This window comes from Ursus maritimus, assembly GCF_017311325.1.
Source record: "Ursus maritimus isolate PB19 chromosome X unlocalized genomic scaffold, ASM1731132v1 scaffold_X1, whole genome shotgun sequence".
NCBI lineage: Eukaryota > Metazoa > Chordata > Mammalia > Carnivora > Ursidae > Ursus > Ursus maritimus.
In genome coordinates this window covers 36,980,198-36,994,666 of record NW_024423319.1, presented here as the reverse complement: position 1 = coordinate 36,994,666, position 14,469 = coordinate 36,980,198, and the positions used below count along the sequence as shown (strand labels likewise).

The 14,469-nt window shown below is 36.4% G+C and overlaps 1 protein-coding gene across 1 annotated transcript in view; it reads left to right on the top strand.

Annotated features, from left to right (window-relative positions):
• Window positions 1–9,754, top strand: part of LOC103679737 (ALG13 UDP-N-acetylglucosaminyltransferase subunit) — a 65,857-nt gene extending 56,103 nt beyond the window's left edge. The window contains 3 exon segments of the mRNA XM_040629019.1: window positions 3,403–3,443; window positions 5,277–5,460; window positions 8,835–9,754. Coding sequence (XP_040484953.1) covers window positions 3,403–3,443; window positions 5,277–5,460; window positions 8,835–9,100 — 491 coding nt within the window. The 3' untranslated portion in view covers window positions 9,101–9,754.
• Window positions 9,755–14,469: the final 4,715 nt, after the last annotated feature.

Sequence of the window (14,469 nt, the reverse complement as noted above, 5' to 3'; positions counted from 1 at the left end):
TTTTTTTTTTTTTTTTTTTTTTTTTTTTTTTTTTGAGGAATTGGGGGTCTGATCTGCCTCAGATTTTAGCCATGTGATCGTGTTTCTTTAAGGAGTAGCTTTCCATTGGAAGTTCTTTGTTACTCCTCAGTTTGGCAGTGTCTCTCAAAAGAGAATTGTAGTTGAAAGTTGTTTGTAGCTTGTTTGTACTTCTTTGCTCTAAAATTCTCTGGATTGTTCTAGCTGCTTCCCTATTTGTTTTTATTTTTCAACTCCTGCGTAGTCACCAAGATCTTCAATTCCATGCTGTTCTTTTTCTCTACCTTACAACTTCATTATCATCTTATATACATGATTCCTAAATCTATCTAATCCAGGCCTCAGAAATTTGTTAATCTCTAGCTACTTGCGAGACATTTTCACTTGGCTTTCTTACTTTCATTTCAAACTCTATCTGTAATGAAATTCGTCTTTTTTTTTTAAAGATTTTATTTATTTATTTGTCAGAGAGAGTGCACAAGCAGGGGGCAAGGAGCAGAGGGAGAAGCAAGGTCCTGCTGATCAGGGAGCCCCATGCGGGACTCAATCCCAGGACCCTGAGATCATGACCTGAGCTGAAGGCAGATGCTTAACCGACTGAGCCACCCAGGCGTTCCAAATTCCTGGTCTTTTATCTCCCTTCCTTCTTTCCAGGCCATTCAGAACATTGACTCCTTAGTTTCCTATTTTGTTAATAGTGCTTCATTTATGCCTGACTTACCCAGTCTAGTATTTAAACCCTGATCCCTTCACTCCTCTTCTCTCACTTACCTATCCTGCCCAAGATCTACTCTGTCACCACATAATGGCGATTTTGCATTTCCCAACATTTTATTATGAAAATGCTTAGGGACGCCTGGATGGCTCAGTCGTTAAACGTCTGCCTTTGGCTCAGGTCATGATCCTGGGGTCCTGGGATAGAACTCTACGTCAAGCTCCCAGCTCAGCGGGGAGCCTGCTTCTCCCCCTCCTCACTGCTCATGCTCTCTCTCACTATCTGTCGGTCTCTCTCTCAAATAAATAAAATCTTTAAAAAAAGAAAATGTTCAAATATACATGAAAGTTGAATTTCAATATGAATATTCATGTATTCGCCACCTAGATTCTATCATTAACTGTACTTGATTTATCACATGTCTGTCCATCTTTCCCTCCAACCATCTCCTTGTCCATCAAGTCATCCATTTCAGTTTTGGTGCATTCCAAAGGAAACTGCAGACATCAGCATTCTTCCCCATAAAAACTTCAGCATACATATCATTAACTAGAGTTTGGAATTTATTTTTTCTTTTGATGTAAAGTTAACATAATGCACAAATCTTAAATGTATACTTACTGAGTTTTGAGAAATGAGTACATGCACCTTTGTAAACCAAATCCCCATCAAAGTATAAAATAATACCATTATCTCACTGTTACTCATGCCCCTTCTCAGTCTTTTGCCACCCCTACCTCTACTTACCCAGAGGGGGCAGCCAGTGTTTGATTTTTTTTTTTTTTGGTCACAGTTTCACTTGTTTTAGAATTTTATATAAGTATACAGTATATACTTTTTATGGAAGGCTTCTTAAGCTCAGCCTAATATTTTTGATAGTTTTTCGTATCGTTGCATATATTGGTAGTCCATTTGCTGTTACTGCTTAGTTAGTATTTCATTCTATAAAAATTCCTGTTTAGGGGTGCCTGGGTGGCTCAGTCCATTAAGCGTCTGCCTCTGGCTCAGGTATGATCCCCGCGTCCTGCTCTGTGTCGGGCTCTCTGTTCAGTGGGGAGTCTGCCTCTGCTTCTCCCCCTCCCCCAGCTCATGATCTCTCTCGCTCGTGCTCTCTCAAATAAAAAAATAATCTTTAAAAATTCCTGTTCATTCTTTTGTTGGTGAACTGTGCGCGCACAAGCAGGGGGAAGGGAGAGGGAGAAGCAGGCTCCCTGATGAGCAGGGAGCCCAATGCAGGGCTCGATCCCAGGACCCCGAAATCATGCCCTGAGCCGAAAGACACTGAACTGACTGAGCCACCCAGGGGCCCTTATCTCTTTTCAACGTTTGCAAGAATTCTGTGCACCGATTTTTTTACTTCTAAACGTTTGCTGACGTATGGTGATCTACTCAAATTCTTTCCCCTCCAGTCTTCCATCTTCCTGTTAAAATCCAGTCATTTTCATGATAGCCCCCATTATATTTCAAAGTGATATTTTTGAGTTTTTATAGTCCCTATCTGTGCTTTTTAACAGCTTGAGATCTAATTCACATACTGTACAAGCCATTCACTTAAAGTGTACAGTTCAATGGTTTTTAGTACGTTCACAAATATGTGCAGTCATTACCACTATTTCTAGAACATTTTCATCACCCCAGGAAGAAACCCTGTACCCATTAGCAGTCAGTTATCATTCCCCCTGGCTATTCTACTTTGTGTGTCTATAGATTTGCCTGTTCTGGACATTTAATATATATGAATCATGCAATATGTGGTCTTTTGTGACTGGTTTCTTTCACTTAGCATGATGTTTTCAAGGTTCATCTATGTTGTAGCATGTATCCATACTTCATTCTTTCTTATAGCTGAATAATATTCCATTGTATGGATATGCCACATTCTGTTATCTATTAGTTGATGCACACTTGGGTTGTTTTCCCTTTTTTTGCTACTATGAATAATACTGCTATGGCTATTTGTATACAAATAAGAATATATGTGGATCCCAGGTCAATCAATAAAAATACATTTAGAGATACAATTAGAATGCTAAGATTATTCCCTCTTCTCCCATACATCTAGTTTTTATTTATTTGTGAAATATGTTAAGTTCTATGAAGAAGTTTTTATCACTTTAGGATATAAAGTATTTTGAGTTACCTTTCTTTTTGCCTCTTCTTTTTGGAGTTCTAGTGATGTGGTATGTTAGTCATGTTAAGTAAAAGCGAGGTGAATTGTTTCATACAGTGCTAGTTATATTAGTAGGCATCATTAATCTTGGCATTAATAGAGCATTAGTTTGTACTGTGTAGTAACTCCATTAACAGAAGACCATTATGATTGGTTATGTAGTAAATTGCTTGTCTCAAGAATAAAGTCTTTATTTTATTCTTGAGACAAGCAAGAAAATGCCTTTACTGGATTCTTTCTAAAAACTGGCAGAGTAGTATTTCTGTAACATCTGCCTAATATTAAGACTGGAAATAAAATGTATATTTGGTAATGAAACCTTGGATCAGAAAATCATCTTATAGTGGCAGGTAAATGGTCATTTACTATAAGGTAGAACTGAGGGTGGTGTTGATCCGTGAAGACTACATTTATAACTACTTTAATAGTCAAAACTTTTAAGTGGTAGTTCTAATTGCTTATGTCTTCTGGTCACTAAAATTAAGATTTTTAATTTTAGATACAAAAGTTTTGCAGTACTATTTTAATCTGGGATTGCAGGTAAGTCATGTTAAAATTGCTTTGACAAACTCCAGATTAAAAATGTAAGCTGGTTTCATAATCAGACTGTTGAATTTTAAAAGCCAAGAACACTGTGAGGAGCCTAAAAGTTGTCTTTATGAGATAATTCTGAAGATGATATAAGTCAGTTTTGTACTTGAGCCTCCCAGTGCTTCAGTTCCTCTTATAAAATAGTTGTTAAATTATGGCAAGTGGGGGCTCTAAGCAGCACAACTTAAGCATTTATTGGCCTCCATATTTAGCATCATATATATGCCAACCCTTCACTGTGTATTTTTGTTTCAATAACATATGGATCATTTGTCTTGTTTACTTGAAACATTTTTATGGTTATTTCTACATGTTATATGAAAAGTAATTGGACTGATTCAAAGACATTTAAAGGCCTGTATTATTTTTAAAGTGGTTATATGTTCATTGATATTTACCAAACACTGATTTTCACCACTCCCCTGAATTGTTTAAGTGTGGGGGTACTGACAGATATCTTAATATCCCTGAAAGGTGTCTCTGATTTCCGTTAAGAGCTGTTTTATTTTATTCTCTCAGACATCATTTCCGCCCCCCTGAAATACACCTGATTTCTGATATGACAAGATAGCTATATTTCCTAAAATGGAATGATGGATTTTAAGATTTGGCAGGAGATAGTAAACTAGACAGACTCCTGGATAATGCTCAGATTAGTTCATATTCCCAGACACTGATTTCACTAAAATGTTGGGCATTTCATTTCCAGAAAACTGTCTTCTCCAACTGGTACACATTTATAAATTAAGAATAGTGGAATGGTTTTTTTGTTCTTTGAGACTATTTCCTAAATGCAGTTTCAGGAATTGAGAATATAAACTACTTGTACGTTCAGTTAGGTTAGTTTATTATAGTTAGTTTATTATAGTTACATGTGGAAACATTGTAATTCATTTCAAATGTCTGAGGCATTTTAAAACATTCTCCTGCATTTTACATCATGGGAATACAAGGAAATTCTGGATAGTTATTTTAATGCTTTTTTATATTAAAAGTGAAAGCATTCACTGTCATACATGTGAAAAATACTAAAGTATAAAGAAAACCGAAATCAGGTGTACAATCACTATACAGTGTGATATATTTCCTTATAGCTTATTTATTTCTTTTACAAAATATTGACTAGGCTATGTAATTTTGTAAACTTCTAAGTTAACAATAAGAGCATTTTTTCTTAAAAATTTAACAGCATAATATTTTTATTGCCTCTGTTGTATTCCATCACAGATATATCATAATTCATCCAGTTCCCTATTGTTGAATATTTAGGTGGTTCACTGTTACTTTTCTTTTTAAAAAACTGATGTATAGTTGACATACAGTGTTACATTAGTTTCAGGTGTACAGTATAGTGATTTGATAAGTCAGTACATTATGCTATGCTCATCACAAATGTAGCTACCATCTGTCACCATACAACGCTATTACAATACCATGGGCTATATATTCCTTATGCTGTACCTTTCATCCCTGTGACTTATTACACTCTATTTTGCTTTTAAAAATAATGCTAGGAAAGACATCTTTGTATACGGGTCATTGTGTATATCTGTAATTTCCTTAGGATGCCTTCTTAAAAGAATTCCTGTGTTCAAATATGAGATATAGATGTTGCAAAAGATCTTAAAGTTGTAGTAGAGAATAGATTTTCTAAATGTTCTTTTAGGTCAAAAATGCTACTTTACCTGAAAATCATAGCCCAGCGTTTTTTTTTTTTTAAGTGAGGAACTGTACTACTTTAAGAAAAGAGATAGTAAAGTGTTTCTTTCTTTCTTGCCCAAGTGCTATCACCACAACTACTGGCACTCCATGGTCTATGTGCCACAGATGCAGCAGCAGCAGCAGCTTCATATAGAGAATTATCCAGCCTATGCTGAGCCATCTCCTCTGGTAGAGCAGACAGTTCCTCAGTTGTATGGTGAGGTGGGGAGACAAGATGGCACACAGGTGGAAGCATCAGCAAATGGTGAGTACGTAATGAGAGTGCCTGCAAGAAGGACAATTGGACTTTATTATGTGTAATTTAGTAACCTTCAGATATCTCATTTGGTCCATATTCTAGACCTGTGTTTTCTTATTTGTTGGTTTTAGAGAACGAGTGCGAGCAGGGATGGAAGGGCAAAGGGAGGGAGAGAGAGAATTCTAAACAGGCTCCACGCTTAGTGCGGACCCTGATTCTGGACTTGATCTCTTGACCCTGAGATGATGACCTGAGCCGAAATCAAGTATCGGACGCTTAACTGACTGAGCCACCCAGGCGCCTCTAGGCCCGTGTTTTTTTACAGCATGGTATGTGGACCCTTGGAGTTCCTGAGACCCTTTCAAGGGATCCATGAAGCCAAAAGTATTCATCCTAATACACAGATCTTAGAGATTTTGTTTGTCCCTTTCACTGTTACATTTTGCATTGAGGATGCAAAAATCAATAGTAGGTAAAACTGCTTCCACCTAAGCACAAATCGAGATGGGGCACCAAACTGTGCTAGTAATCAGTGTCTTCACTGCCATACGCACTCATGATACAAAGATGCCAGTTTTTTTTTTTTATCAAAAACGTCCTTATTTTTACTAAATCTTTATCTTTGAGTAATTGTACTTAATATTCTGTGTGACAATATGGGGACTATTCATGAAGTACTGTACATACTGAAGTATGATGATTAACTTAAAAGGATTTGTGAGGTTGACTAATGAGCTGAACTGGTTTTTTTCATGCAACACTATTTTTACTTGAATGATAGACAAACTATGGTTATTTAGACTTGGGGATCTGGCAGATATTTTCTCAAATAAATAACATGAGCCTGTCACTTCAAGAAAAAAACAACTGATAGTATTTGTTGTCAAAGATAAAAATTCCTTGAGGGGAGCCTGGGTGGCTCAGTCGGTTGAGCATCCGGTTCTTGATTTCAGCTCAGGTCATGCTGTCAGGCTCCTGAGATTGAGCCAGGTGCTGGGCTCCGTGCTTAGTGGGGAGTCTGCTTTTTTCCCCTCTCCCTCTGCCCCTCCTCCCATGCACGCATGTCCACACTCTCTCTCAAATAAAGAAATCTTGGGAAAAACAGATAAAAATACCAGCTTTCAAATAAAAATTAGAATTTTGGAAAACTTGTATCTGCTGCCATGAGCTTGACGGTTTCTCAGTATTTTTCTAATAAGATAGATGGAGCTATTGGGATGCTTGGCTGGCTCAGTCAGTAGAGCATGCAACTCTTGATCTCAGGCTTGTGAGTTCAAGCCCCATGTTGGGTGGAGAGATCACTTTAAAAAAATAAAAGCTTAAAAAAAAGATGGGGCTGTTAATGAATGTGGTTTTTCACATTGTATAATAAAATGTGTCAACATTTGGGAGATCTGTGTAACTCGGTAAAATAATACTTTTCCAATTATCAATGCATGGTGTTAACTATGTATAATAATTTTTTAAAAGATATATTCAAAGTGCCAGATAAACCCGTGGATTTCAATATTGAGAGTATTAAAAAGTCCACATTGCTACTCACCTTTGGCAACTACCACTTACCTAGTTTTGGTGTAGCATCAAAGAATAATTATCTGAAAAGGCTGGTTATTTAAAGACCTCTCTTCCAACTGCATATCTGTATGAGGCCAGGTTTTCTTCATACATGTCAAAGCAATGTATCACAGTTGGTTAAATACAGAAGCAGATGTGAGAATCCAGTTGTCTTCTATTAAGCCATACATTTAAAATTTGCACAAGTGTAAAACAGTGACCCTTATCTCACAATATTTTTGTTTTGGAATATAAACTTATTTTTACATGAATTAATAAATATTTTTAACTTTCGCAGTTTAATTCCTAATACAGTAAGTATTGATATAACTCACATAAACCTGTTGGAGATCCTCAATTTTTAAGAGTGTAAAGGGATCCTGAGACCAAAAAATGTGAGACCACTGTGCCAGACCATAAAAGATGGTTGCTCTATGAGTTAACAGTATAGTATAGATGGAGAGGCATTTTAAGGGATTTAGAATAGGATCTTGACTGCCCTTCTTGGAAGGAATCAGCAGGAGGTAGAAAAAATTATGTAGACTAACCGAACCAAATCTGGTTTGCATTCCAGCACTGCTACTTGATGGTTGTGATCTCAGCTAAGTTACTTAACCTCCCTAAGCCTGATTTTCTGAAAAATGGGAAATACGTGACTTTGCCAGGGTTGCTATAGAACTAAATGAAATAATGTGTATACTGTATGTAGAAGTATACTGTGCCTGGTGCGTGTGAGAAATGTGAATTTCCTTTTGTTTCTCCCTTTCTTTAAAGCATATTAATGGTTTGGAAATATTAGCACTATAGAATCTTATCCCTAGTGTGGTGATGTGATATGGCCCATAGTAATAAAAATTAAAGTGTCAACCTTCATTGAATTTTTGTACCATGTACCTTTTATAGAACTATTTTTTAATTGTTGTAAACCATGAGACAGTGGCAGTCTTCATTCCACAGAATGTGCTCCTCTATGTTATCCCAGGTAATGAAGGACTTCTTTTTAATATTTATGTGGTCACTATAGCAAGGACAGAATTGCATCTATTTCCACTAAAACTGACTCGTGGTAGCAAAAGTGCTGTACAATTAAATTGATGCTAGGATCTTAATGACATTCAAGAGACGACACTTAAATGTTTGGTGTTTAGGATCCTCTTCAGAACCTTCAAGTATAGACCAGATTGTGTACACACCAGAGTTTTTAATTGCTAAAGTAATACAGAATGTTTATTTGGATAATATGTGTCATAGTGGAAAACTATTGGATAACTTAATTGGGAACTACCCTTATGAGAACTTAATTGACTAGAAGGACTCAAGAGAATGTTTCTGTATGTATTTAGTCTGTAGGTACCTAAATCTTCCCAGAAAGATAGCTGTCTCTAGGTAGTATACATTTGACCCATTATACACACACACACACACATATTTAAATTTTTATAATTAGCAAATTTTCATATGATATTTTAGTTAGCCTGCTTTAGTCACTAATGTTCATATCTAAAGTGCTCTGGAATGCCCGGATGGCTCAGTCGGTTAAGCTTCCAACTCTTGATTTCTGCTCAGGTCATGATCTCAGGGTCGAAGAGATTGAGCCCTGCGTTGGGCTCTGTGCTAGGCATGGAGTCTGCTTGAGGTTCTCTCCCTCTCCCCCTTCCCCTTACCCCCCCCTTAAAAAAAATAAATTAAAAAAGTGCTCTTGCCACATTTGCTGCGGATCTTTCCTTTAATAGTGCTAAGTTTCACTTTTACCTGAACATCCATTTATGTTGATGTTTTAGTGAATCTTTGTATAAAGTGTGTACTATATGCATTCTTTGTTTCAGGTACTTTTCCAAATGCTGACCCTGCATCTGTCCCTCATGGAGCAGTCTATTATCCAATGATGTCAGATCCCTATGGGCCACCACCTTTGCCGGGTTTTGATTCCTGTCTTCCTGTTGTGCCAGATTATCCCTATGTTGCCCCCTGGCATCCAGTTGGTGCAGCATATGGTGGTTCTTCTCAAATTCATGGTGCTATGAATCCTGGGCCAGTTGGCTATATTGCTTCACCTCCCTCAGCTTCTCATTACATACCTCAGAATATGTAAGATTCAACAATATGAAGTATTCTTGCACTGCCATTTTTTGCTGTTTTGGTTTTTAAAAAGTGTTTTATGTTAGTGTTAAGTGATTTAGGTGGTTAGGGTGGTTACTATTGTATCTGTCTTTAAGATTATTTTATCTTTTGATTTAAAATACTACTTCAAATAAAAAAATATTACTTTGGGTTGTGGATATCAAGAAATTGAGATGGATGTACAGCTAGCCCCATTTTGAGCATACTTCATTATATTCAGTTGTTTTCCTGTCAGCCAGCTTGTCAACTTTGTATTATCTGATGGTTCCAGTTGATAAAAGGAGTAAATCATACAAACTACTTCCTTGGTTCAGATGTCACATATCATATTAAACCGTGAAAAATTGGAATAACTTCCATGTTTTTTCTAGAAAATAAAAAACAAAACCAAGAACATTTGCTTCTGGATAACTATTAAATGAGAGAGCTTTTCAGGTTTCTTAAGAATTGTCTGAACTGAGTTATGTTCTGTGATATTAATCAGTTTTGAAGGCACATGGTGCTCTGCTTTAGATTTATCCCATATGCTATTGTTTGATATTGGATTTATGTAACTGTTTTACTGCACAGTATTGAATTGGTGTCCTTTGCACAGTTAGCAGTAAATAAAAATTAGCATTTAAAATTGCTAAAATGAGTGGGATTTTGTTCCTTTTTTTTCTTTTTCCGTGGCAGCAAAGAGTACCAGACGTTTGATTGTTCTCATGTTTTTCCCCTGCTATCTTTGTGGCAAAAAAAAAATGTGATTTTATTACATGAACTGGTGCGTCCCAATTGAAATGTTATTCAATCTCAAGATACTACGATGCATACTACTAGATTTAGTTCTTTTCTCTTGAATATGTCCCTTTTTAGGTTGTAGGTTTTTATCTTAACTCCCTTATGGAACTTTAATCTAGACTTACTTTCTCATTGTCCTATGCTTCCAATAGTTGTATCTTTCAGTTTTTGTTTTTAGACTTACCTGTATCTCTGTAGGCCTGCCTTGCCTTGTCTATGACTTTCTGTGAGACCTATTTCATCTTTTCCCTTTTATCTACCTGAAGACCACAAGATCCTCTGTATTCATCAGTTCTCCTGTGAGGAGTTATTCATAATGAATGCTTTGCTGTATCTCACCTGACAAACCGCTATTTTTAAAAAGTATTCTTTGGTTGCCACAAAACGTATTTATATTGCCATCTTTAAAGGTTATTTATGCTGGTGAATCAGTCCATTTTTTCCCACCTTCAGCTGCACCCTAGGCAAAAAGAACCATTGAGAACCTCCAGGCTCCAGGTGCCTTAGCTTAAAGTACTGGAGGGGAAACCATTTTAAAGAAGATATCCTATCTTCAATGTACTGTTCTCAAGATAATTGATGTTAATGAGTTCTAAATCCATGTACTAGTTATGACTCCTCTTTCTTAATAGATATGGAACTGGTTGTGTTTTGTTTTTACATCCTTCATCTTAAGAAGACCTTGCTGTGCAAGTTGGCATCAGGCTTTAGTAAAGAAAGATGGGACAATGTGCTGATCTTTCTAACAACCTGACTCTGTTAATGTTTTAGCTGCTTCTCTCCTGACCTCCTGGGTCCTCAGTTTGTGCAGCCTACAAATCTTACATTTTAAGTAAAGGTTTATTTTAGTCAAGCTTGAAACATGGAGCATCCCCTCTCAACATTTTTCAAATATGCTAACATTTCTGGAATATATATAACTCACAGCAAGTGATTGTCCTGTATCTTCAACTCTCAATGATTTACTAATTAGCTTATAAGTATTGTTTTAGAAGGTTATAGTCTGTCTTGAGAATGTGGGTCTGGAAATTGTGTGGTTTTGAGACAAGCATGTTTGACTTAGGCTTCCAGTTGATTTGTTTTTATTTTAAACTTGTAGGTTGCTTCTTTGCTTTGAGTTCCATTACTAATTAATGTGATTTAATGAGATGCTTGTTATTAACTTAACCAGAGATCAGTGGTGTATACTGGGTCAACCTAATTGTTAACTGTCTGTCACCAGTGTGGAAATCAGTATTTATGGTCTGTTAAAATCATACAAGTATAGTCTACTTGTTGGTGTATTACAGTCAGTCGTCTCAAAGAAATAATCAAGCATGTACCCTGACCCTCCTATTGTTTGGGGGTTTGAGAGGGTGAAGGTAACCTGTACTGCTGCAGAAGTCTGCAGTGGTTTTTGAAAGTAGCTTCCAGATAAAAAAAAGAAGTGGTTTTTCTGGTAATTATAAAGTCCTAAGACTTACTGTGTTTAATCAACCTATAGTATAAACATTGGTGGTAGAGTTTTTGTTTTGTTTTGTTTTTTGTTCTTTTTTTTACATACTACCTCTTTAGGGCCCTTAATGTCACACACACAAAAAAAACTTCCTGTCTTTCCTCGGCTGCAAAGGCACTGTGGTTCCTTCTTGACCCTTTACTTCCACCCCCTTCCTGAGATAAATCTGATTACATCAAAGCAAAGGTAGAAAGCTGGATCATTTCCATAGTGAGGAAAACAATTAGAATTATTTTTTATGCTGTGTATATTTATTTTCAAAATTAATTGTAGTTTTCTGACTTGGTTTAAGAGCAAATGAAAATATTCAGTCTGTTTTACTATTAAAATTCAGGACTTGTGAATTTTTCAAACATCTTTCATTTCCTTTGTAACCTATAATCAAGGCATAACCTTTTAATTAGCCTTGGAAATAAAAGTAGGAACAAATCATTTCTTATGTGAATACCAGACATTCAGACTTTAATTCAGACATAAATCTCTGCGAATAATGACATATATAGCCCATTGAGGGAGGGCCATACATGAACTTAATCTAGACTTTTTCTAAATCTGGGACAAATGTTCATTTTGCATGAAACCTTTGAAGCCATTTATATTTTCATTTGTAATAAAAACTAAATTCAGGAGAATTAATACAGCAAAAGACAATCTCTTGTTCCCCCTCCCCCCATCTCTCCTAGAATGTTAAGTTTCAATTGGAGCAGCTGGATTAGAGCACTTGTCTTCTGTTTCAGTTATCAAAGGCAGTTTCAGGGATGTGTGGGGCCTCTGTGTGTGGGGTGATAACAGCTTCAGGAAAGGATGGATCTGAGTTTAGGTAACTACTATGGGACTAAAACCACTTCAGAGTGATAAATCTGGGTATCCCCTCAAAATCTGGGTGGTAGGGTTTATAGATGAAAGATGAGCTGCATGTTAATTGTTGAACACTTGTTGAAGTTTGGGTTCATTATGCTCTTCCCTCTACTTTAGTGTTTGAAGTTTTTCATAATAGTTTTTAAACTACCTTGGCAACTGACAATATGGAGAGTAAATGTTTACAAAGTTAGAGTTGAGGTTTTAAAAAATTTTGCCCTGATTGCTTAAAAACAATTTTAGAGAGGCCATCACATAAGGTCCATAGATAAGTACCTAACAAGTTACATCTGGGGGTTGGGAGAAGCCTATAGTATAGGCAACTGATTCTTCAAATTCTGTAATTCTCAAGAGAATTCACTAGCTACTTGTAAAACTAAATTTTGTTAAACCATGATATACATTTGTAGTTGAAACTAGTTGAGGTGAGTAAACCATTTCAGGTTTTACTGCTTCACTATTTCCCTAATAACACTTTTTTTTTAAAAGATTTTATTTATTTGAGAGAATGAAAGAGTGAGCACAAGCAGGGGGAGGGTCAGAGGGAGAAGCAGGCTCCCTGCTGAGCAGGAATCCTGATGCGGGACTCAATCCTGGGACTCCAGGATCATGACCTGAGCTGAAGGCAGTAGTTTAACCAACTGAGCCACCCAGGAGCCCCCCCCAATAACACTTTTTGAGTTCACTGCTTATGGCCGCCAGAGGGGAGCTTGGAAATCAGAAAGTCCTTTACTGTTGAACTGCTGTTGTGTTTTGGGGTTTTCTGATAGGTGGTCCTTGCCACTGGCTAGATTTTTTTGTGAAAGGGGGTTGGGGGAAGTGATTCAACAATATTGAGGTTAAACTGAATCATTTCCTGTGAAAATTCAGACCAGTCCATGAATAAAAATGTTAAGATCTATCTTAGCAAACATTACTGATTAATAGTATTGATTTATTGGTGTTCTGTGGGCGGTCAATCCCTTCACCTAATCAAGTAATGGGTCTTTTCTGGCAGACCTTAATGGCTTTTTCCAAGCTATACATGTTTTTCAAATCATTTTGCAGAAGTATAGAAAAAAAAATTCTACCCTAGTACTAGGGTACTATAGGGTACTAAAGTTCTAGACTTAAAAAAAACGAATGTTTTATTTCCTTAGTATATTAGCCAGATCAAAGTGAGTTTTTATTTTGATAAATTTCATTTATGCAAGATGAAGTTATAGAGATCTGCTGTACTACATTGTGGCTATAGATAACACTTCCGTAATGTACACTTTAAAGTCTGTTAAGAGGGTAACTCTCATGGTAAGTGTTCTTACCATAATAAAATAGAGAAGTTCTACCATATGGATGGCCCTAGCAAACCCCCCACCCCCAAAAAAACCCATGATTTTATATTTGTTTTGCCTGCTTCAGTAGTTGAATTTTGTTTTAATTTTCTTTCATTCCTTTCACTCCGCTAAAATAGCTTCAACTACCTAAGAAGTTTTCCCCCTCCTAGTTTTGAAGCACGGTATAGATTTGGCTTTTGTTAACTTAGTTCTTTTCCTTTACTCACTGTTTATTTTTTCCAACATTTTATTATGAAAAATTTTAAACATATAGAAAAGTTGAAATAATTGTGTAGTGAACATCTGTATATCCACCATCTAGATTTTACAATTAACGTTTTACTCTAGTTTTCACATATCCATCTATAAATCCTTGGGTTTTTTTTAATGCGTTACAAAGAAAATTGCAGACTCCAGTACACTTCACTCCTAAACATTTCAGCATGCATATTGTTAACGAGAATTGAGTATTTGTTAAAGGTTCACTTTCTTCTCTTCTGAGGTAAAATTTACAGGCAATGAAATGCACAAATCTTGTTTGATGCAATGAGTTTTGATAAATCCTGCATCTGTGAAACTCAAGCCCTTATCAAGATACCATTTTCATCACCCCAGGAAATTCCTTTATGCTCCTTCCTAGTCAATCTCTGTCACCCCAGCCCTTCCCCTAGGCAACCACTGTTCCTTCTGATTTTTCCCCCATCATAGATTAGTTTTTCAAAAGGTATATAAATAAATCAGGGCATGTGCTCCCTTGTGTATGGCTTCTTTCAGCACAGTGTATTCGGGATTAATGTTGTGTGTGCCAGTAGTTCATGTTTATTGCTGAGCAGCATTTCATTGTATGGATATACTATCATTTGTTTACCCATTCTATCGGATGAACACCTGAGC